The sequence below is a fragment of the Pithys albifrons genome, chromosome 3 (assembly GCF_047495875.1).
Source record: "Pithys albifrons albifrons isolate INPA30051 chromosome 3, PitAlb_v1, whole genome shotgun sequence".
Taxonomy (NCBI): domain Eukaryota; kingdom Metazoa; phylum Chordata; class Aves; order Passeriformes; family Thamnophilidae; genus Pithys; species Pithys albifrons.
Genome location: NC_092460.1, coordinates 17,113,301 through 17,138,840, shown reverse-complemented (window position 1 = coordinate 17,138,840; position 25,540 = coordinate 17,113,301). Strand labels below are relative to the sequence as shown.

Sequence of the window (25,540 nt, the reverse complement as noted above, 5' to 3'; positions counted from 1 at the left end):
TAAAACCCAGACAGACACAATAAGAACACAACAAAAAGGAAAGCAAAGGTTTCAAGGACAGCATTGAAAGATACCTTCATGTGTCAGGAACAAACAGTATCTCACAAACATGGTGCAAGAAGTTAAGCTGGGAAAACTATCCCTTCTCTCATTAACATGATGTGATAGAGAGGGCATTGCACTGAAGGCACAGTGAGATACATTGTTATGAAACTACTATGAATGGCTTAAAAGATCCAGAAGGGTAAGTATTAATAAGGTAATTTAAGTAAAATTTATGCTGCAGTACAATGGAAACAAATAAACTAGAAAGAAAAGGCAGACCACAGACAAATATTACATCTGAACAGTAAATATCAGACTTCACTTTGGGAATGCAGGAAAGTATGTCTGCTTGGACTGGTTTGAGGAGTGGCAAATGCCACTAATATAAGAGATTTATTTTAAGCAGTGTAGAGTACTTTTCTCCCTTCCTCCTTTCACCATTGAGATTGTTGCTCCAGCATTCCAAAAGTCCAAAATACAAGAAGAAAATAGGAGTGAGCATAGGACCAAAATATCTCCAATACTCCACTAGTGAGCTTTATGTTGTGGGGTAGCATGAGTTTGTACTGCCACTGAAAGAAAGGATCTCACTTGTCCCTCAGCTCCACCTCTTCAGTCTCTTTGTTCATGTGGAACCCACATGGAATGACTCAGAGTAAAGAACTGAGACCAGAACTAAGGTTTGATAGTGAGCTGCTTTTAGCCTGGACAAAGTCCTGACCAGCCTCATCTGAGATCAGTCCTGATTCCTGTATCCTGCAGGAGGCTGGGCTGAGTGACCTCCTGAGGTCCCTTCCAACCTGTGAGAATCTCTTCTTATGAATCAGCTCATGGACAACGTCAGAGAGCCTAAGGACCACTTCTCACAGTAACAGAGCTAATGCTAAGGTAAAGTGTGCACAGATTACAGTATTAGTTATTTTTTTATATTTTTAAAAAGTTTTTAACAGATTTGATTAACAGAAAATGGTTAGAACAGCAAAGATTGAGTTACACAAACTTAGTGCATTGGATGGTTTAATCACTCCCCATTTTGTCAGTAGGTGCTGTGGGACTTAGTACAAGCCATTTTAATTTTGTTTCAGCATCAATGAAGATAATTCTTATCTTTAGCAAAGCACTTAGAGATGAACTGTACTATCTATGCAACATACCATTGCTATTATTATCTCAGTAATTTTTTATGAGGATTTGAAGAATTCCAATAAGTCAAAAAAGAGGGTGCTTATTTCTCATGTTCAGAATCAGTTATAACAAAGATTGTAAGATAACAACTACAGAGGTCACCTAATGCCATTGACTTTGTAAGGGTCACATCCTCCTTGACTTCATGAATGAGTGCAGGTTTGGGCTGCAATATTCCTCCAGCAGCTTTGAAGAAGGGCAGCTGTGCATCCTTCATAATATACATTCAAGTGTTTGTCAAAGTCTATTGCATCTTTCTTAAAGCAGTGCAACTGCTGAACATGGAAAAACTACCTTGTGCTCATCTTAGGGGAGCTCTGATGGGTGTAAAAAATGGTATTGAAAGCAATATTAAAATAAACACATATCCATGCAAAATCAGTTTATTTGGTAGCAAAGGAATTATTTTTACTGTAGTAATTGACAATGCTGGTGCTTAAGGACCAGAGTTCTGTTATAAGTTTATCAGGTCGTGCACACATGTTAAAATGTAAAATTTATTGTCATTTAGCACAGAGAAGAGGTGGAACTGCACTCCCCTGCTTGCCTGTGCTGACAGGGAAGGGCATGCTGCTTGCATAAGATACAGGTCACACAATCAAAAGCATTTTCCTGGCACTCTCAGTCTTTTTCCTTTGTGCAAAATGCTGATGCTTTCGAGATTCAGTGATTTAGCGTGTCACTGCACTGTGTAACAGATGGCACAGGAGAGTAGAGTGAATGAACAATGACTGAGGGACCATGTTTCACTTTGTTCAGTGTGCAATTTTTCAGCAGCTCTGACACAAGGCAGCAATTATTCACTCTCTTTAGATCAATCTGCTCCCTTTGTTTAGCACTATCCAGTTAATGGTGAGATACATCTTTTGAAAAACTAGGTGAAAAGTCAGTGCAGTATGCAGAATTAATGGGAGAAGAGTCAAATCTCTTTAAACTTGAGGTTCTTATTTCCTCCCAATAGGATCACAGAATGTGGAGTGTTGTCTTCACTGTGTATCTGACCATGGAGCTTCCAAACTAAACCCAAGTGTTTACTGGTCCTCTTCTTCCAGACCTCCTCTGCAAAGCTCAGCCCTCCAGTGTCACTGAGGGCCCAGCCAACACCTCAAGCAAGGGGGTTAGGTAGGGTTAGGCATTCTTGGGCAAGAAAACTTTAGACTCTGCACTGACCCTCTATACAAAGATAAAGCTTATACAGAGTAAGAAAAAGAGAAAATAGGTTGAAAGACTTCAAGGCAGCACTCACATGGCAGCCCATATTTATCCACTCACTAGGCACAAGGAGCAAGGACAGTGGATTAGAAAAACCTCACACAGGAAATAGCTTCAATATGAAATGCAAGGGATAAGCTCTGCTCTCCTGTGAGTCAGGGATCACTGATACTCAGCAACATTCCCACATTCTGTCAGACCCCAGGCAGCTGTTTCATATTTTGATGAGAACAGAAAGGAAAGAATGATAGTCTTAAATACTAGTGTATGTGGTAACATGGGGAAGTGGATGTATCAGGTAGAAAATAAATTATAAGCTCTTCAAGTGCAGGTATTAAAACATCAAGCTATGAAAAGCACTGCAGCACTCTATAGTAACAGGACAAACATTACAGTCTAAAAATGTTACAGAAATGTTTACATAACCGGATCTAAGGACCTAATCCAATGCTCATGGACTTCAGTGAGACGAAAAATCTTGATGCAACTTCTTTTTTTCTTTAAATAATCCCTTGGAACTGTAAAAACAGTTCTGTGCTATGTATTTGGAGACCAAGGGCTTTCTGCTAATAAAAACCCTGGAAAAGCCATTATTTTTTGAAGCCACTGCTGCCTCTGAAGGTTAATTAACACTGGTTTGATTTAGTTTTAAGGTGAAAAGAAACAAAAATATTTTTGCTCATAATTTCCTTTGATTTTAAGCAGCATGTTACTGATACACAGTTCTTACATGCTACACATTTTTCCTCATCCGACAGCTCTCAAGCTTTGATCACCAAGACTGAAAGGGGAAACGTAGTGTGCAATAAGGACACACATCCTACTTCAGGGAGAAATGTGGCAAAACACTTCTAGTTAGAGAAATAAATTGGATATCCTTTGGGAAATTCAGCCATTTCAAAGTTTATTTTCATCCTCAGTAGATAAAAAGTATTGAAACCCTAAAATGTTGGCTGAAATGTGGATTGTACCATCTTAATTTGGGAATTTCAACCAGATCCTGTTGAAATAATTTACAGTAATATTGAAATATTATATTCTGTACAGCTAAAATTTGAGCAAGAAAAAACCCAAATGAAAAACAGAAATGTTGAAATACAGAGTTCAATTTCATTTTTTAAACATTTTGAATGCTTTCCATATCAAGTTCTTTTTCCACACTACCAGAAGATATTTTGAATTAGACATTTCTCAACACTAAAAACTCTTTTTTCTAAAGCATATTGAAAATTTTAAATTTTATCAGCTTTCAAAGAAGAAGTCAAATTAGATAGAATCAGCTGAAGCTGCCCTGACATTTAGGAATGTGTCTGCACTTGCACACATTTTATAAATCACACACCCTCTGTCTGTGATCCATAATCAGGGAGGGAGGGAAAAAAAGAGACTGGAAAGAGCTGCTACTAATTTAATGCCTTACTAAATTCATAGAATATGAAGTTTAAATGTGTTGAAAATGCACTGGGCATTTTCTAGACTCAATATTTTATATTAACAGGGAAAGGAATATCATTCTTGAAAAGATATAAATGAATAATATTTTCTTATACAAGACATCCTCGTGAACTGCTGAAGACACCTGAAATTTGCTTTTATTCTAAAAATAGCTTCCACATCACCTTCTTTTACACAGTGAGTTTCAAAGCCTTAAATGGCCTCCATCCAGTCACAAACATGTGTCAAATTATTTGGTACCTATTATCCTGCTATTCTCCAGACCCAAAACCCAGATTTTTTTATTAGAATTCTGAGCATATAGGAGACATTCAAGCATGAAGTCTGGGCAAGGTCAGCATGATCTCTGCCTGGGTTGGAAATGATGTGGGAACTTCCACTTGGTTGGTCTCAGTGCAGTTTCAAAACAGTGCAAAAGGGATGTGAGGGAAGCAAGGCTGCAGAGGACACTCATCCTCAACCCTGCAGGGTAGGAATCCTCACAGGGAAAGGCATTATTAGCTTTTCCAGCAACGCATCCCAACTTGCATCAGGGAAAGCCTGATAGAATCGGGGATATGTAACAGCAGCAAAATGACCTCATGGTGGATGCTTCATCATTATTTCGTTCCTGTCCAAGCCTTGTGGCAAGGGGAAAGGGAGCCAATTTCATGGAGAATGTAGGGATAGGCCTGATCCACCTGCTCCTCTCTGGGGGCTGAGGGAGCAGAGGAAGTGCCTCTGAGCCAGGGGGAAACACAAATACTTGTCCACAAATGGATGAGGTAAAATGAAGTTTTTCACAATAGTTTTGTAATTCTTTTCCTGGTTGAAGGTTATATTAATTACTTCCTGAAGGCTATTAGATTAGATCTAAGTGTAAGATCCATGAAGTAGATAGGAATTATAGTGAAAGAACAGGAGCCAGAATAATCCCATGTTCATATATACTTGGAGATTAAAGGCAATTTAACCCCTGCCATCAGGGTAGAGGCTGTGCAGTTGTAAAACCTCTTGCCTCCAACCCTCCAGCACATCCTAAACCAACACCATCTTAAGGCTGATACCTCACCTGTGGAAACAGGCTGATTTAAAGGCATCTTTGATCCTCTGACACACACAAAGATCTTGTTGCAAAAAAAAAAAATTATATAGGACAGAACTTTAAAAATAATTGATTTGCTGCAGAAAAAAAAGCCTCCCATGATCTGGGAGGTCTTTCTCATACATATGGAGTGTCTGTGATCATAAAATGTGAGTGAGATCAGTCAGCATGTCAGCATTCAGAAATAATGAGAACCACAAAGGAGAAGTCAAAGCCTGAGTGCAATGGACAATGACAGCTTCAATGACTTTTTTATCTCACAAGTTATACGTGTGCTTTCTAAAACACCAGAAATAAAACTGTTACAGAGTCCACAATCCACAATGCAAGTCCTATGCAACGTCAACTATGAACTACTTTCATCTTCATGTATGCTGAAACACCTGGAAGTGTGCATTCAGTCAGTGTGAACAGCCCAGCATGAAATAAAACTTCAGCTAGTTTTGCAGAAACAAAAGACAGCAACTCCAGTGGTCAGTGAGGTGCAAGAGCTGCAGTAGTGATCACTCTGATCTTCCCAAAGGGCAAACTGGGACCACCAACTGAAAAGTTGCCGAATTCAATGTAATTCTGTATCTAATTCCATTCAACCACTGAATTTAAATGAAAACATTCTAAACAACATTTAAGAACATTTCAGTAAGGAGATTTTTAAAAATAAGAAAGAAATCATAATTTTAAAAGATCATTACTAACCCCTCCTGCCTGTAAGACTAGTTCAGTTCTGCTATTTATGTGAAAAATGTTCTGAACTGACTCAAGGTCAAACATACTAAAGGCCAAAAATTACCTGGTCTGTGTTGCCCCCATCCTTGATTTTTGGTCTGTGACAAGAGGACAGTGCAACATTTCAGCCTTGTACCTTAACATATTTTGGTCCAGGTGCACGTCTGTTGCCAGCATTATGAAACATTTATTTTCTGTGCTGTTTACTGCCTTTATATTCTAAAATAGGGGGATGAAACAACAGCAAAACAGCCCAACCATAAACATCACTAAAGAATGGACAGGTATTTAGTCAAGGAAGAACTCAGACATCGAAACTTATCATTTAGGTCTCTTCCTTTACATATGAAAATCTAAAATTATAATTTTTTGTTCATACCATACACATTACATTAAAAACAAATCTTCAGATTTCACACAAATTCAAAATGTAGCAGAAAAGTTCTAGATAAAATTAAAAATGTAAATTATTTAAACAAATAGACATGAAAAGTTTTTAAATTCTTTTTTATTACCATACCATGAAGTACAGTCCCATACATTTAAAGTAGAGTTACCAAGCCAGGTCCCCAGTTTTATCACAGTTGCTTGTAATAGGGTTTTTTTCAAATTAATCTGCAGCACATTAAAATATTTTGTACACTAAGATATGGAGTTAAACCTTGTTTTCTCTGAGAAAAAAATATGCTCCATCAGATGAACTACAGTGCTGTGCAGAATAATGTTTTGACACTTGTTAAAAGTGCTCGGTTTTGTAGGAGTCATGTATTGGAAAGGAGTACCCAAAAACTGAAGTGTGCTTCCTCCTCAGTCAGCATGTCCCAGCCTTAAACTGACTGTTGGTATTATTCAGTAATACCTATACCTTTGGTATTCCAAAGTATCTTAGATATGCTGCCAGGACTGGCCCTAAAAGAACAGAGTTAGACCCAACCATCCAATCTACTTATCTTTCATTTTCACAATTTATACAGTAGTATGTTATATATGTATAAACAAATATGATCTGATGAGACATTAGAGTAACAGAAAGCTTGTACATCACTATGGTACAAAGCCTCTCTTTTCAAAATAACAGCTGTCTGTACCCTGCAGGAAAGAGAAGAAAAGAAATTGGGCTATTTGATTCCAGCAGGGGTTCAGCAAAAGGGACAAAGAGCTGGCAAATTTCAGAAGGCTGCCTTAACACATACCTGCTACCAGTAGATCTTCTGTTTATAAAACAACAGAAATTATAGGGGGGGGGGAGGACAGTGTGATGGTGTGAGTTGAACTGACAAAACGAAGTGTTGATTCCAGACCATATGTATTGAATTCTCCCCCAGAAACTGAAAGAACAGTCACAGAGTCCATCTGGACTCCGTACTGCAGAATAAAACCTCCTTTGCTCAGAGCACTCAGTGCAGCACATGTACACAATTCAACTTCACCTTCCTGTAATTAACTTAGTACATTCCCCAGAAAGCCTGTCTTATCCACTTGACAGCTACCAAGTGATCTGGGCAGACCCCAGTGCTGTCACTGAGCTGGTGGCATGTTAATGGGAAGCCCCACAGAAGATGTGACAGAGCAGCCGAGCAAAAGGTTTATCAAGCATTTCCATCATACGTTTCCCAAGCCACTGCACAGGCGTCAGCACTTAGTGGAGCTGATTCTCCCTATCTAAGCAGCCTTGCCAAGGCTATAACAGGGATTCCTGCTTGAACTGTTATTCTTCATTCCAAACCAGGCCAAGATTGCATTAACCATGGAAGAAAAGGATGGTCAATAACTCCTCTGAAATTATGCCACATCTTCACTTGAGGAATGACTGGATCTAATTCATTGAGCTCCGTGATCCAAGAGAAGGGTGTGAGAGAAAGGTTGGTAAGCAACTGAGAATACATGTCCTGTGTTTCCTTACATCTCTTTTGCCATTAACATACCAAATAATTAGTGCTTTGTTAAAAAATACTATTGGGGCTGCCTGAATAGTCTTGTAGTTATTTAATAAATTACTCACCAAAGGAGTGAATTTAGCCAGGCATCCACTGGTGAGGAGACTGCTAATTAACTGATATCCAGGCAGGCAGCAATTACCCTTCTCCTCCCAGACAAGAAGAATATCTCTATTCCAAGTATGTGTCCGGAAAGAATTAAGAGCTATAAAATGTACATCTCTTTCAGTAGGAAGCAACTTGGAATGGTATAGCAGTCAACCTAAAGATTTCAAATCATGTCAACTAAATACAGAACAAGATAAAATAAAGAATCTGTGCTTTATGAAGGGAGTGAACTGGCTTCAGAAATAAGTTTCCAGCTGGGACCAGATTGCAACTGCCTTTATTCACTCTGCGGGAGCAGTTATTCACACAAACAGCCCCTGTAAAGCCAGGGAAACAAACTCACAGGAGCATGTAGTCACGACTGTGAACATGAAGCTTGCCATCTGACCTCCAAAACCAACAGAATTTTGTGACGTTTTTACTGAAAATACCACAGGGATGTTGGGTGGCTTTTGTTCTCCTTAGATAAGATTTTTCTACCGTTTAACATTATATGTCTTAGGAGGAAATTAACTGATTCCATTTTCATTTATGGAGAGTTTGTAATGCTTGCACATTTGGTCAAATTTACAGGTTGGAGTCTCAGCAGCAGATTTGTAGGAAACAGGATGCTGGGATTTATCAGGCTTGCAGACATTTTGGCTTTTGGAACGTCCAGCCATAAAACAGACTTCCCACGGCCACCTGGGGCCAAGGCTCTGCTGATGGGCACCCACCCACCTGCACATCACAGAAGTGTGGGCACAAAGGCAACCAAAAGGCTCCTCATGCTGAGTGGGAAGCAGAGATCCCTGAAGGAGTGTCCAAACAGCTCTGCATCCTCAGTTTAATGACCCATGAGAAAAGGAACGCGTTTAGAACAGAGCTGTTCTGATTACAAGAGTTTTACATAGAGGCTGGGGAAAAAAATATAAGAAGTACAATCAGTGCCCTAAGGGGAAAATTTCAAAAGCACATACAAAATTTAAGTGCCAAGCTGCAATAAGCAGTTGGAGCTAATATCCAAAGCCAGAATCCAAGCCTAGGATGAGAGGTGATCTGGCACCCAAAGACCATCAGTCAGGCTAAATACCAAAGGTCAAGAGCCCGAGCCAGAAATGAAGATACAAGCCAAAGGTTAGGACTGAAATAGGTCCTGGATGCAAGCCAAAGGTCACAAAATGAGCATTTTCAAATAGCCACACGCCTCATCTACTGACTAGTCAGAGAACAAATTTAGATGCTCCCTTAAATAGCACTGATGTTACCACCAGTGAGCGTTCCTGGGGGGACCACAGTCATCATGGCTGTGGACCTGCAGGAAGTGTCAGCCCAGCCTTCAGCCCTTACCAGCTCACCACTGAGGTCAGTTGGGAACATCCAGATCCAGATGAAAGCTGGGAACAGCTCCACTGTATTATACAGATGAGCAAAGCCCAGAACAGCCACACATAAGTCTGCAAAGTTTTCCATTGGAAAAATAAGTTATGGAGATTTGCAAAGTTCCTGTCTTGCATAAGCTCAGTGGAAGAGCAAAAAAAGGCAGTTCCAGATGAAATATGAGACAAAAATAGGTCCCCAAAAGACTGTAGTAATCTCAAAAATCCATGAACTAACAGATGAACTTACTACAGATTTACATTTGAGTTGTCTTTTTCCTCTATTACCTTTTTTACTGATTATATTGGAAGTCTATATACAGGCCCTGCTGCTACAGACACATGAGCAAGGCATTCTCTTGTGACAATTTTACGAGACAAACATTTTCTAGTATTAGCTTATTTTTAATGAGAAATGGGTAACAAAAGTATCAAACCCAACATTTTTATGTATAGATTAAAATAATAAATTCATCTTAATGTCCCATTATACACCTCATTAGCACATCCTCTGGAGAACACTGGATGGCTTTGGGAGCACTTCAAGAACCAGTACAGTGTTGCTTAAAATGACAGTGAAGAGAAATCTTAACTAATAATCTCAGTGAACAGTTTGCAAATACTCCATATACCATTATTAATGTTTTTGCAACATTAATAATTAAATTCTGACTAGAGATGCAAGTGAAAAATCAACTTAAAGAGACAGTATATGGACAATTTCTTTATCTTCCTCTCTGATTTTTTGTCAAGGTTATAAAGATCTACTGGGGATTGAAGTAAGTTTAATAAGTCTCTCTCTCTATTCTGCTGACATGATGATGATAGAATACATTTGTACAGTTACCTTCATTATCATACAGTTACTTTCATTACCATATATTTATTATTTTATTTCTCAAAGTGTTTAACAAAATGCCCTTATTCTGGCAGTCACATTTTCCTGGTAAAGTCAGCATTTCAGTTACCAGCTTTCACTTGCAGTGGATTTCACTTAGTGAGTCTCTCGTTGATTAAAACCAAATAAATAGTTATCACCCTTCAAAACTCTCAGCAGTTGGTTTGGTGCCACTAAGCCATGGAGAGCACTTTGCAGAAGTGCAACCACTAAACAAGCACCATGAATAGCTCAGAGCCTATAAAAGGAATATCTGAGGTTGAATCAATGTAAAAATCCTGATATTACACAATACTTGGGGGATTTTCTAAAAGAGTAAGAAAGCCAGGTTATTGCTCTTTTAACTTTCCCCACAGCTGTTTGTAAGCCAACAGCACTATCTGACTCTCCAGTCACAGAATCACATGAGTCACGTGGTGACTCTGAAGTGCTAAATCTTAGAAGTTGAAACAGCCTGCTTGGCCAGCTCTCCACTCCAGCTGGAATTTAAGACCGAGTCCAAAAAAAAACAGAGAAAAAAAATCCCCAAAACAGAATAAAATAGGAGAATCTTAGGAAAATATATGCCCATGTTATTACCAGTCAAACGGTCCCCTTCCCATACAAATACATTACAAAGACATGTCTGTCTTTGTCTCCTGAGACCTTCCTTCAGCCTGAGCTCCCCTGCTACTCCTCTGTGGACACTCTTGCTGCCAAGGGCTAAAGCAAACACAGGAGGAACAGCCTTCCCCTCAGCTGGTCCCCCACTCCCTTTCCATGAGCCACAGGTGCACCGACAGCTCTCCCTCTGCATCCAGTTTACCTCCTCTCCACATTAATTATCCACAAAACAACTCTATCAGGAAAATGAAGCTGATCAGTCCAATAAAGGATGCCAGTTTTGTCTGAGAGTGAAAACATATTACAGAGGCAATACTTTGTTCTATATTTTGATAACTGGTTTTGAATACTTTTCTTTTAGGGTAACTGGTAGACTCTGGTCATTCCTGCCCTGTCAGACAATTCATCACTTCTGGAATTCAGTTCTCCGGGTTGACAGATCTTTTGTCATGAAAGTGCCAAGCTTCCTGAAAATGCCTGTCACTGTCTGACCAATGTCAGGTGCACACAGGGACAGGCAAAGGCAAGCATGGCAAGATTCACTTACCCATCCTGGATTTCTGTGCCAGCTGTCATCAGCCACAGATTGTGCTCATGGGCAGAGGAGGAGCTGGGCACTCAGGCAGGCACTGTGACACCCCAGGGCTGCAGAACCCAGCTGAACCTGCCAGCGCTGGGAGGCCTCACCCCAGAAGGAAAAAGCAAGAGGAGATGTGGTCCTTCAGCTGTTTGTGCATATGTGCATTGTTTACACTGCAGCTCTCACAGTCTGTTAAATTTAATTGTTTTGAAAATCACATAGCTTATATAGACTTTAAAAGAGATAGTAATTCTGAAAATGCAAAATAGTTGTACTGACTGTGAGAATTTTGGAATAACCTATTAGAGCCTGTCACAAAAAGTGGTACTCAAAAGGCATTATTTTAATTATTTGTGATTATTACAATCCATTGCAGAGATGCTCACCAGCTCTTCAATCCTTACCTGACACAATCTACCACCTCTGCATGAGCATTTCTGTACACTAATTCCACACACATATTCCACAACATATTAGTTAGTCATTTTTCGTTTGAAAGCATGAAAAAGCAAGCAACTTAATTTGTAGATTAATCTCTGAAGTTACATTTATTTTCAAAATGATTATTCAGTAAATCTGTACACAGAATTTTGTAGAAAATTTTGTAGGAAATAATTGACTGCCATTTTGCTTTATGCACATAACTGCACACAACCCAACTGAAATTAATTAAATAAGATGCTATTGCTTTTGTTCTTAAATAACACATTGCTATCAGATCACTTATTTCCTAACACCACAGTCAAAAAACATGAGGTCCCAAATTTAAAGGCTGCAATTGCACTTCTATCACAGCCCTCCAGGCCTGCCTGAGCTACAGCACTGTCTTAAGCCAAGCTCTGAGGTATTCTGGTTGAAATTTCCACTCTGTTGTGTTAATGCCTTCCCCTTGAAATGCCCTTCCCATGCCACTGCTCCCACACCTCATCCACAGGGCTCCCCTGGGGATCTTCAGCAGACAACCTTATGGCTCTTCTCGGTGACTACAGCAAGGGAATTCTCCATCAGCCAGGGCTTAATTGGTGAAAAGAAGCCAAATAGGAGCTTAGGATCTCATCCATTTTATTTCCTTAGTCATGATGCAAGAGAGCTTCCCTTTTTGCCAAGTATGGTGACTCCTACCCACTGCTCTTAGCCTACCTTCCTCGCCCCTTGGAGGAAGGCCATCCCATCCCAAAGTGGGTGGGTCTGCCTCAGAGTTTGATTTCAAAGCAGAAACACATTATGGATTCTTGACTGCAACTGGTAGAGGCAGAATTTAGCACATGACACACATCCAAACCACGTGGTTATGTCACTGAATACTCTTGAACACGATGCAACATGAAGAAAGCTGACAAAGCAGAGAGAGAGAGCTCTGTGTGCTCACAGCAGGAATTAAAGGGTGCCACGTCCGAGGCCTCTGGCTCTGCCTGTGGATGTTCCCATTGGCAGCCCAGCCCCAGCAGGCAGAGGAGCCCCCAGAGAGGGTGTTGGGTGGCAGTGAGGGGCCCAAGGACACCCCCCTTGCCAGAGCACAGCAACCCTCCTGAACCTGCTCCTCTGCCATGATAACACTTCGATGCAGCTGCTGCCCTCACCTCCAAATGAGAGTTTGTGATCCATCAGCAAGCCACCAGCCTTTCCCTGGGTGCAGGAAATACCATCAGAATTCCTACTGCTTCTACTGCTCTTCAAAAAAGTGTTTCAATGAAATTTAGAATGATCAGTGAATACATTGCATTCATTCTATGTCTGGAAAAATGAAGGAACAGAGAGCTGAAGTGGTTTAATAACCTATGAAATGAATGCAGGTTTGCTCATTCCCGTTCCTCTGACACTGGAAAACCCAAGAAGCATCAAAAGCAGCCCAAATCACCTGGCTGTTTTGCATTCTATTTGTTCTCAGTCATGTCTGAAAAGCTCCAGAAGCTATTTACTCTCAGAATTGTGCTGCATCGTCTTTATTAGTACTGTGCCACATCAAGAAAAGCCGATTGAAAAATACACATTTGGTCATAAAAAATTTATCTAACCTATTTTAAAGATGATTGCTCTGATACGTACACATTTTGCAAGAGGGTCAGCTAAAAATATGAAAAATGAATTCTGACTTGCTATTTTACAGCAAGGCTTGAGAGATAAAGAACATAGAAACCTATATTTTAAAATTTATATGACGGTCTCAGTATTTAAAGGGTTAGATACACAGAGGCATCAAAAGTGGCTCAGAAACAAAAGGATGCTTACAAGACAAAAATATAAGCACACAATAATGTCATAAAGCTGGCACAGTATATTTAAGGAAGATAATTCAGTAATTATAAACTGTCTGAGTTAAAAAACAATATATTTCTACTAAAGCAGCTTTCTGAAGGCACAAGGTTTCTATTATGATACACAATCAACTCTCATGTATTTCTCACTGTACAGAGCAGGACGTTCCTTAATCTAATTGTCTTTTTTTTTTAATTGTGGAATCTACAATCTCTACAAGAGGACTTAGGGGAACAGGCTACTCTGCTTGTGATAGTAATTGAATATTCCTTTCCTAATGTTATTATACCAATAAAAGAGAAACTACATGTAAAATGAAATTAGCAATTTAAAATCACTGATGGTGCACCTTTGCTACTGCAATATTTTGTCCACTGGATATTTGCTATATAGTTCATTTTCAGCAGTGAAATTAGCACTATCTAATATATTCAGCAGCAGGCCTTGAGGCTACTGCTGGATAAAATATCACAGAAGTGGCTAAAGATGTATGTTCAAAGCCCAATGTATTACATTAAGTGCATCAAGCAATAAAAGTCAGGCTGCACATCTATGCCTTAGTGTAACTACAGAGGCCGCAATCACTGAAAGGTTTGCATTCAAAAATAAGTTGTATTTATCTTTTTCTCCTAATTTAGTCAGAAAAAAACTTATTACTTGATATTTATGCAAAATGCAGAGTCTCAGGTATAACATTTCCTCTCTAGTTCTGATTTATGTCAATGATAAACTTCTCTCTATGCTGTCAGTGACAGATTGTAACCGAGGCTGAACATGATACAATTTCTGAGCTGAGCCTCTGTTTTAAAAAAGTTCATTTTACCTGTCTAATTTCACTACCTACCTTCATCAGAGAAGAGCTGTCATATTTTGATGCAAACTCCAGCAATTTACATGTTTCAAGCTGGCAGGCACTGTCTTCCTAGAAAAACTTGCCACCCTTCCACAACCTCCTGTGAAACGGCAAACCAGGTTAGAAAGATAGAGGAGATTGGATTACCTGTCTGCACCAGATCATTGTTTCTAGGAGATAATCCATAAATGATTAATCCTTCTAATGTTATTGAGCAATGTAAGGAAGGCTGACTGTGACCTATTTCACCCTCTTACACTGCTGTGGGAACAGGTTTATTGTATAAATCGAATCGAGTATTTTCATTCTCTTGTTTTTATTGAATTGTAACTGTAATTTAATGATTTTTCTTTGTATCTTTCATTTTTTAGCATCTCTTAGAAGGACCATAACTGTCCGTAATACTCATGTCCAAAATGGCAGTGAACATACAGATGGCTAAATGTTTTTTATGTCATTTCCCTTGTACTTTATTAAATTACATTATTTCAGAAAGTGCTGTTGATTTTAATGCTTCCTAGTTCATATTTTCTAGAACATTTTAACAGTTTTATAAGGGGGGGGAAGGGGGAAGAAGAAAGAAAAGAGAAAGTCATCCATTCCTTTTACAAAATAATTACTGCAATTACTTCATGACAAAACGAGACCAAAGAAAATTCTGATTAAATTCAGATTTCATTATTGCAACATCTGAGAAACTCAGATCCTATGCCAAGTAGTTACTTATTTTATGTACAGTCTGAAATCAGGAAAAAATCCCACATCTACAGCTGGGTAAGTCAGCAGCCCCAGAAATATCTTCCAATACCTTGTCACTTCAATGTGATGAGCCTCCAGAACCAGGAGTCCCTTCACACACCATCCTATCCCATGGATTTTAACTGTTTAGATTAACACCCTCTGGATCCCTCTGGGCTGTACTTGCAGATATACAGCACTCTAATGTTACAATTTAGAAAACTTTCCTCTAGAGCTGGACAAAGATTTTTCACAGGTAGAAATAAATATTTGTCGCCAAGAATATTCAATAAGGTACCTGTGGCTGCAGTATCAGTGCAGAAAAAGCACTCTGCAAGTTGGGACTCCTGTGAAAGGCTTCTGATCCACTCAGCACTCCTAAGGAGCAAAACAACTGCCAGGGAAAGTGACTTTCCCTTGTGTCATAAATATGGTATAAACTGCTCTTGAGTAGCATGCCAGACTCTTCCTGAGCTAATCCTCAAAAGGTGAGAATTTTACAAATCCCATTTACAGAGGTGGCTCATAATCCTCACTGTAGTCGTTTTCAGCTGTCCTTTATCAGCTTGGAGAAACACCACAGGAAGAACCATTTGTACTGTGAGGTATAGCAAGGACACTGAATTTCAGGAACTATCAGCCTCAACAGTGGCAAAGATCAAATGTGCATTCACAGTCGACTAAAGAATACAACTGAAGAAAACACTGTAACAATAATAAGCAAATAAAAATGCTCAAGTGATGTGAAATAAAAGGATTTTTCAAATCAAATGATAGCCCTTACAAAATTCTAGCAACCCCTTCCTCTTGTGTTTTTTTAACCACTCAGAGAAGTAAAATGCAAAACAAAAGTTGATTAAGTTATTGATTAAGAAAGTTATCACCAGAAAAATTTGCCCTATCCAGGAGTAAGCCCAAATAAACAGTCTGTAGAATTATAGCCATTTTCACTGAAATTTAAGGTATAGGTAACAATCCAATTACTAATCAAGAGCCCACAAATTGCTCCATTTGCAATTCAAGGAAAAACACCTGCAAGCAAACCAACAAACGTGTGTCATTTGCAAAGTAGCTCATGAAACCAAGAATTTCTGACAATTGTTTCAAGTGGAAAACTGCAAAGATAGAATAGGAGCTCTATGAGTCACTCAGATTTGCAGGACTCACTGGACCGTAATTCAGCTTGGAGTAATGACAGAAAATGCACTGACTGGGAGTTCTAGCTGCGCTTCTCCCTCATCCCAACAGCAGCAATTTATTCTGTGCTGATGATATTCAGCTAACAAGGGAAAAACAATGGAACTGCAAACTGAAGAAGACTTTTCTGTAGGAAGTTTAAAGGAGTGACTGCAACCGAAATAAGCTTTGGGAATACATAAATAACCTACTGTGTAAAAACAGGGGCCAGAAAAATTTTGTATAACAGAACTGTCAACAGCCAGGAGCAGACATCAATGGAGAGACCCAGCCACGCTGTCATGAGCAACTAAAATCATGAAAGAAGGTCTTTATTACTTCACCTACCTTAATATTAACATATATTAAGTAGACAAGAGTACTTAGGGCAATAAATCATCAATAAATCATCATAAATCCTGTCCTATAAAACCTTAGCAGAGTAACTGAAATATAGAACATAATGTTCTCTTCACTTGTTGAAACACAAATGGAATGTGTCCCACTCACAGAGGAAACATGAAAAGGGCATTATGTGCATCATCCCCCTTCTGCCTGGCTCCGTGCAAGAATCAGGAACAGGGAGTGACAGACAAACATCTCCCCAGCAGCAGCTCCTGCACAGCTTCAAGGAGGGCCAGGGAGGTTTGCAACACACAATAATCACAGATCAAGCCTGAGTAGCTACAACTGATTCCCATTTACACCGAGGTCAGGGCTTGACTCTGAATATACAACATTCCTTGGAGTGCTTCGAGGCTGAGGAAGCAGATGACAGGTCATAGATTACTTTTGATACAAAATATTTTATTTCAATGAAACAACAGTGGGGACAAGCAGGGAGAATAAATTCAGTGAACTGGATTTGGCAGACAAATAGGAAAACCATAACCAAAATCCACCACTTCCCTTTCTTTGTCACTGCTCCTACTGTATCGCTTTTAGTTCAAGATGAAGCCAAAGACTTTTCACACCTGAGAAGATCTCACACACTTTGCCAATAAGCTTTTTTAATTTGAAAGACACTTTGCCTTGTAGTCAGTAATCTTGCAGAAAGGAGCAGCTTGGCACAAATGTTTAGGATGCTATTTAAAACCAGCTCTTTGAAAAAGTTTTTGTCATTTTCTTTCTGTTTCAGTTGAGCTCTTAGAATGTTGTTTCTTTATAAAATAGTTTGCCAACTTTAATTTCCTCATATTGTCTTTTTTCTAATAAAGACTGTTAGTCAATAAATGGGACATTCTACATCAAAGTATTTTTTGACATCCTAAGTTGTTGGCCCTTGGTATAACAGAATCAGTGAAAACCCAAATTTCATGGATTAGATTGGGACCTCCTGTGGTAAAACCATTAGAAGGAGATGGATGATTCCTGGAGCTCTAAGACATTCTGTATGAATTCTGTTGGGTTTTCTTACTGATGCTTTGATCCCAGGATTCAGGGTTGAGTTACAGGATGAAGAACACAGGAATTTTATGTCCAGATTACATTTTTTTCTAAGAAATGTCTCTTTAACTGTTTGACATCAAAACAGGTAAATTAATGTTCTGCCCAAGCAGCTTTTCTTTTATAATTTTTAAATCATTATATTATACTGGAACTTGGTATTTCCACTTCTTGTCCGAAAGAACTTTAATGGAACCACATGATGCTGGATCTTCATTTATAGCTCATGTATTAAATGTCTGCCACTCTGGGAGAGGTTTGTACTGTAAAGCTGTATTAAAATCAGAAGTTTGTCCACCTGCAATGAAGAACATGACCTGTGACAATACAGAGCTTAGTAGAATTTTTTTGCATTATTAGATGGGTCAGAAGCTTGCCACAAACTTTTGTTTAGACATTTACAATCCTGTTTTTTTCCTGTCAGATTGCACAAAATGCTACAAAGATAGTTGAATCTCCATGATCTTATCTTGGAAGTAATTATGCCTTGGTCCTGATGAGTATTCTATACTTTTCCTGTTCCTAAAATTTACTAATGATTAAAAAAATTGCAGGAAAAATCTCAGTGCACTGCACGTTACTTAGTTCTTGTTCCAACAAATGTAAATGTGTACAACATGGGACTGTCCCTTTACACAGACAGGGCAGATCAGGGGCCCAGGGACCTTTCCACACCTGAGAAACGCACCTGCGGGCATTCACCTCACCCCAGGAAAATACTTAATTCTAAAATACTGAAAATTCCCTGCCCCACTGCAGACCGTGAAATATTCATACAGCAGATAATGTGGGAACACACGGCATGGCCCGAAGCACTGGGAGACAATTCCAGTGGAATACCCAGAGTGACCCAGCGCAGCAACCTGCGGGGACTCAGGAGCCTTTGTGAGACTCGCGAGACTAAATAAATAATAACAACGGCGCGAACAACAACCCGCGGCCTGGGAGCCCTCGGAGCTGCGAGGTGGAGAGAGGGGCCCGGGGAGTGGAGAGGGAATCTGGGGAAGGGCCCGGGGAGGGGCTGAGGAGAGGGAATCTGGAGAGGGGGTGCGGGCCCATGGGGCGGAGAGGGACTCTGGGGAGGGGGTGCGGGCCTGGGGGGCGGAGAGGGAATCTGGGGAGGGGGTGCGGGCCCGGGGTGCACGGAAAGACCCGGGAGCGGCTGCGGGGCTGTAGCAGCGGCGGAACTCCAGGCGCGGGCCGCGCGTTCCGGCGGGCGGCGGGGCCAATGCGCGGGCGCACCGCGGCGCTGTAGCCGCGCGGCGGGCGGGGCTGCCCGGAGCCAAGATGGAGGCGGCAGGCAGAGCTGGGCAGGAGATGAGCCTGGCGGCCCTGCGGCAACACGACCCCTTCATCACCGGCATCGCCGACGTGACCGGCCAGGTCGCCCTCTACAGCTTCAGTCCCAAGGACAATGAGTGGGTGAGTCCGATGGGAAAGGAGTGCCCGGCCGTGCCCGTGGCCCGGCGCCTCCGCACGGGGCCTGCGCGGGGCTGCGCTCGCTGCGGGGCGAGTGTGTGGTTTGTGCGCGTTCTGCGCGCCCGGGGCATGGACCTGGAGCGCTCCTGTGCCGAGAGAGAGGAGAGGAGAGGAAAGGAAAGGAAGAAGGAGAGGAAGAAGGAGAGAGAGGAGAGGGAGAGGAAGAGAAAGAAGGAGGGAAGAGGGAGGGGAGAGAGAGAAGAGGAGAAGGAGAGGAGAAGAAGGGAAAGGGAAAGAAGAGAGGGAGAGGCGAGGCCGGTGGCGCGGCGCGGGTTCTGGGAGCGGAGGCCCTTTCGCTCCTGGGCCTGTTGGCTTTTTCTAAGTGTACTTTGTTGCTGCTGCTCGTGCCTGTTGGCAGAGCCCTAAATCAGGAAGAGTGATTTGAGAGATATCTGTGTCTGTCCCTGCATTAAAACATAGTTTCGGCCTGTTTTGTCACATAACTACAGAAATGGAAGTACAGGGACTTTCACGTTGTTGCCACGGGCAGCCGTGGAGCTGCAGAAACTTTCCGTGCTCATGGGTCCCCAGTCCCTGGTGAAGGTTTCTCTGGAAACTGGGGTAGGAAAGTGCCCCGGCCCTCGGCTCTGTCCTGGTGGCTCTGCTGCCATTGCTGCCCTTTCAGGAACCTGGCCGGGATTTGGAGACTGCCCTGTCAGGCTCAGCACTGGAAGGTTATGGAATGCTGTAGATCACATCATCACAGTGTTAGCATGAGCACAAGCTTTTGGAAGTGGGTTTAAAGTCCTAGTCTTTGTAAGAAAACAAATAGGTAGTTTCTGAAAATACAAAATCATGGTTTCAGTCCTGCAATGTCAAATCTTATGGAAAGGTAAGGATATTGTATGGCTCTGTAATTAAAACAATATAAAACATAACTACCTAACTGTGTGAACAAATCCGTCCCTGAAATGCATTTGCTGTCTTTTGCAGGAGAAAACCGACATAGAAGGGACCTTGTTTGTGTACAAAAGGTAAGGGTTGCGTTGGTTTTTTTGGGGTGTGGGATGGGATATAGTACTGGTGATGTTTGTTTTCCTTCCTTAAGAAAACAAACTAGAAAACAAACTTCAGATGTGTTCATGTGGAGCTTTTCACACTCACAATCACTTATTTGTTTAGCTGTTAACATCTGTGTACTCATTTGAAAATAATAAACTCTGCAACATGGGTGAATAACTGTGTCAAAAGCCCCTGAAAGTACTGCTGAGAAATCATAAAACGTGGTGAACACTGCACAGGTACCCACATAAAAAACTGGTTTATGGAGTTCATTTTGTCAATCCAGTAGCATTTGTTAGTGCATTGAGTTTGTTAAATGCCAAGTTGTCCTTTGTCTCCTAAAAATCCATGAAGTTGATTATGAAAACAATAGAGAGGACAAATTAAATAATCTGTCCTAACTTACTCCTGGAAAATGGCATAAACTTTTGTAAATGGATGAAGTTGCCCAAAAGCTGGAGCTGTGCTGGTGTCTGATTTTTGGGGGGTCTTTGATTTCCTTATGAAAACCGTGAAAAAAATTTCCAGTTCCATGAGATGGGGAAAAGGGGTGAGAGCACATAAAACCAATCATGAATTTAAGTTTTAAATGACAGGCAAATAAAAAATCTAAATGAAATAACACTTTGTTGAATGTAAGAAATAGAAATAATGCAGACTGAAGCCATCCTGAAGCAGACTGTCATGGCTCAGTCATTACAGTATTTTATCCCAGCACTGCAAAGGAATTTGGGTAACCAGTTCCTGTTACTTCAGCTCCCACCTTGGGAATACTCAGTGTAAGAAAGAGAACCAAATTAAAAAATAAAAAACAGAAAGCAAAGGGTTTATCTGTAACTAGCTGATGATTTCAAACAAGTCCTGTTAGGTGCATTAGAAGACTGACCCATGACAATCCTTAGATTGTTTACCCTCTCCTTGGAAGCTCTTGACAGGTTTTAGTTGTCCATCATTAGGTAAAGGTGGACACATCGTTACAGAAATCTTAGTATTTACCAGCTAATTGTGCCTGACTTTCACCCTGCCTTCCTCATGGTTGATTATACCACTGCTTACAGGCACATCTGAGTGCTGACATGACGTTTATACAGCAAGAGAAAACATGCCCAAAACTATCTTGAACGTCAGTGCTTGCGTGATGTTTTTCCACCTGGTGTCCAGCAGAAATCTAGATAATAAAAATTGTTTGACTAAGCAGTATAATTCTGAATAATGTAATATGTGCTTTGAGGACACTGAGGTAACTCCTTATTTTCAGTCTCCCTTTAGGAAGAAATTACTGCTACTGGTTCTCCCATAAGTGCATTTCATGCTATTTAGGACAGCAGCTCTTTTTTATTGTCATGTCCATTTACAGTAATGGAAATGGTGCTGTGTAAGTGGTTTGGTTGTTCTTCTTTAATAAAAAAATTCTAAAATGCGTCAAAACTATCTTATGTCAAGTATTGAATACACTTGAATTTTAATGCTGGACCTGCCCTAGTTTTTTTGAATAGATTTTTTTTGAGGCATGTCTTTGATTCAGCAGTTTAACAGTGTAGAACTGAAATGCTAATCCTAATCCTGCTTTGAGGAAAGCCTAGTTTGAAATTGAAATTAGGTGGCAGCCAAGAAATGGTACAGAACAACTTTGAGAGCTTCAGGACTGCTAAAGCTCCACCTAATAAAGCAATAGAGATTTGAAAATTAATTCATATTTAGTTTCAGATAATTATTTTTGTCAATGAAGGTATTAATTCTTGGGTTTGTTTTAATTGAAACCTAGGTCAGCTTCTCCTTATCATGGTTTTACGATAGTGAACCGACTGAACATGCACAACCTGGTTGAACCAGTAAATAAAGATTTGGAGTTTCAGCTCCATGAACCTTTTCTTCTCTACAGAAATGCCAGCTGTGAGTACAACTTTCTCTAATCCATACACAGTTCAGGTTTTGCTTTATAACCTGGATCACTTCTGATCACCGTCATGTCTGTTTCAATTATAATGTAGTGGGGCAGGTTCCAGTGAAATGTCTGATTGTGTCTTCTGTTTTCAGTGCTAAATTTACTTAAATGGCCATGCTATTATATTATGATTATCACCTACTTTCAATAAAAAGAGAATATACTATCAAAGCGCATGAGGCAGTTTCCTCTTGTCCTACTGCTTGTTCCTTGGTAGAAGAGACCAACCCCCACTGGCTACAACTTCCCTTCAGGTAGTTGTAATCAGGGAAGGTGTAGGCCGTCTGTGAGCTCATTAGGAACCCCTGAAACCACTTGCTTTCCTTTCCGTGATAAAAGCTCCCCTTTTCCTGTGGGACACTGGTTTGTAGGATGTGTGGGAGGCTCATAGGACTTCAGATAGAAATGACATAGAAAAGTAGGAGGGAGGAAGGAATTCATGCAAAGGTGAGCAAGGAAAAATTATAGACTAGATGTGGGAAATAATTGCATTCTGAAGTAATCAGGAGTATTTTTTCCTCTTTTCTTTCTTTCCCATTGTCATTTGAAAATACTTTGGTAGAAACTGTCCTTTCTTTCCTCATTCCATCCTGTCTGCACTGACTGCAGATTGAAAATGTTCAATGTAGTTACTGTCATTGGTTATTTTCCCAAGTGCCACAACTAAACATCAGATGAGTTTTTGTGCCCTCTGCATGTGTTCACTTTGTTCAAACACAAGGTTAAAAGAATGACAAATGGCATCTAAGCCTTTTATTCCTTATGATTCAACACTGCTAACTCCCTTACATTTTGTATTCAGTTCTTGTGGTTTGTATTTTCTTTCTTACATGAGGCTTTCCAAATTTTCTGGATGCTGTCCCTGAATTGGTTAGAATTAAAAATCGACTTAGATGATGGAAAGGTATTAAAGCTGTTTGCCACTATCAGCACAGTGTGTTCATGAAACTTTAAAAAACAAGACCAAACCAAAACCCCTTCAGGATTTATGTGGATTTGCAGACAAATTCTAACATGTGTGTGTTATTTCTATGGGTAAATGAGGGGTTCTTGTGCAAGTTTTTTCTATGTGGAAGGATGTCCACTTTGCTCAGTTGCCTGCTGGCATAAAAAACCTTCGCATTTTTGGGACTAATTCAAATCAGAGCTTTAAGCCAGGGGTTAATGTGATGTGTATCTCTGAGGGCTTAATGCACTGTGTCTCTGATGGCTTACAGTGAAGTTCTGCTGAGATCCCTTAATGACTGAAAGAGGATGGACTGCTTGGCTTGTGTAAGGAAAAGCTGCCTCATACACAGAGTGTTGGCAAGAGCCCTGTTTCTTGTAGAGTTCTTTTTTTGTATCCTTGAGGAAATCTCTGAACATTAGAAACGCTTAAGAGTAAGTTGTCCTGTTAAGATTCCTGAGCGATTGAACTGCTGATTCTGCTTCCTTGGCTTACAAGTGGGGGATGGCTCAGACTACCTGGTAAAAACCTAAAATCGTGTTTGTTCATAGTGCTGTTGGGCAGAGGAACATGTTTTGTGTCTGTATGGTTCAGTTGTTACAGAATCAGTGACAAATGGAGACTGACACTTCACCAGGACATGGCAGAAATAGTAGATGATCAAAATTATGTCACCGCATATTTGCGGAAGGTTCTGTGTCAATTTATAACCAAATATGGTACTTCTGTTTTATAAAACTCCACATTTTCTCTTTGTTCTGGGATTCTGTATTGTCTTAAGAAGATAATAAGGGCCAGGTGTGTTACATGCACCAGGTCAGACCTGTGGCATTTCTGTCCTGAACAACATAAGAGCTGTTCTGAGGGTATTGAGTAAAGCACCCCAGTCTGTGCAGAGCTGCTGACAAGTTATGTGAGGAACTCTGCAAGCAGGATGCAAACATTATTTTTGCTTGGCTGGAGGCTATAAGAATGATTTGTCTGTCATGCTAGATCATAATATATTTAGTGCTTTTTTAGAATTCTTTTGTAGTTTGATTTCTTCAAATATTTCCTGTTGTTATACAGTGGAATTGTTAGTTTGCTGCATATAAGAACTTAATTCTCTCGAGCTGTAGACATGAGGTACTTCATCCAGTTGCAGAGATCCTTTTTCATACTCTTAGACCAAGACTAGGTAATTGCTATTTTTTACTCATGGGAAATCACTGACTTTTGTTTCATAGCTCTTGGGTTGGGGGTGCCACATTTTGCAGGGTGGGGCATGAAGGAAACTTTCTTGGGCATTCTGGAAGGAGAATAGGCCAAATGATACGGTACTTCTGTCGACCTTTTGTGTGTTCTCTGAGCAAAATGGAAGACCTTTGGATCAATCTGTTATTCATTACTCTCTGAGGTTTTCCTCCAAGCCTCATTATACCCGTCTCATATTTTAGCTGTTAATGGGGAATTCTTACAACTCCAGAATTTTTGTTTTGAAATTATTCTGGCTAAACAATATGGTTCCAGCCCAAAAAAAAACACTGGACCCTAAAAGTTTGCTATAACACTGCTCCAAACCTTACACGATTTATGTGAGAGGCATCAGACCTTAAAGCAAAAGTGATAGAGGGTGTGACTAAGAAGCTGTGAGACAATATGCCACTTAGACTGGTGAAGAGAAAAAAAGTGTTCTACTTTTCATTGTTATAAAGAATTAAACAAAGCAAATATTTCCAAACAGGAACAAATAAAAAAATTAATAAATTGAAAAAAGATTGTTTAACTTAACTGTAACATATTTTAAGTTTGGAATTCCTCTTGAAAAGTAAAAGTATTTAGATTATACTTCATACTTAATGTGCTATTTATTATTTCTTAGTCTGGAATATATTTATTAATAATATATAGTCTGGGTATATTTAATCCTCATTGACAATCCCCTCTGCACATTCTTTAGAGTATTCAGCGTATTTGTTCATGAAGCACTGAATCCCATTGACCTATTTTTTTAAATGAACCTAAGCTTGTTTTCTCTTGTCTGTGTTTTGTGAAAAGCATGTTAAAACTGTGTTTCAAAAAATGCACACAGCTCTGCCAGTAATAACAGTCCAGTCTGGCAGTGCAGAACTTCCATTCAGTCTGTAATGTGAGAATTTGGAGGTCAGTTAATAGTTTGCTTAATAACAGAAGAAAATTAGTTAAAGTTTTAAGCAATGGCCAACTTACCTCTTAAAGTCTTCAAGAAGGATTCTTCTGAGCCTTTCTTGTTTATAACTTCCCCTCTGTATCGATGATGTTGGTCTTGATTAAAAGGGTTTCTAATCCAAGTCAGTTCACTTGGGAGGTCAGGCAGGTTGACTTCCATGGTGCTGAAAAGACAGACGCCTAGCATAAAACCTGGGTATTAAAATAAATGGGTTTTGCTTGGTGTGAGTTTTTTTTCTTATTCCTCTCCAAGCTAAGAGTTAATAACACAAAAATAGTGGATTTTGGAGAGGTTTATGTGTTTAAGTGGAAAGCTCAGTT

The 25,540-nt window shown here is 40.1% G+C and overlaps 1 protein-coding gene across 1 annotated transcript in view; it reads left to right on the top strand.

Moving 5' to 3' along the window:
• Nucleotides 1–18,936: 18,936 nt before the first annotated feature.
• Nucleotides 18,937–25,540, top strand: part of DCP1A (decapping mRNA 1A) — a 30,802-nt gene continuing 24,198 nt past the window's right edge. Inside the window, exons 1-3 of the mRNA XM_071550759.1 lie at nucleotides 18,937–19,082; nucleotides 20,073–20,113; nucleotides 21,907–22,034. Coding sequence (XP_071406860.1) covers nucleotides 18,948–19,082; nucleotides 20,073–20,113; nucleotides 21,907–22,034 — 304 coding nt within the window. The 5' untranslated portion in view covers nucleotides 18,937–18,947. The remainder of the gene's footprint in view (nucleotides 19,083–20,072; nucleotides 20,114–21,906; nucleotides 22,035–25,540) is intronic.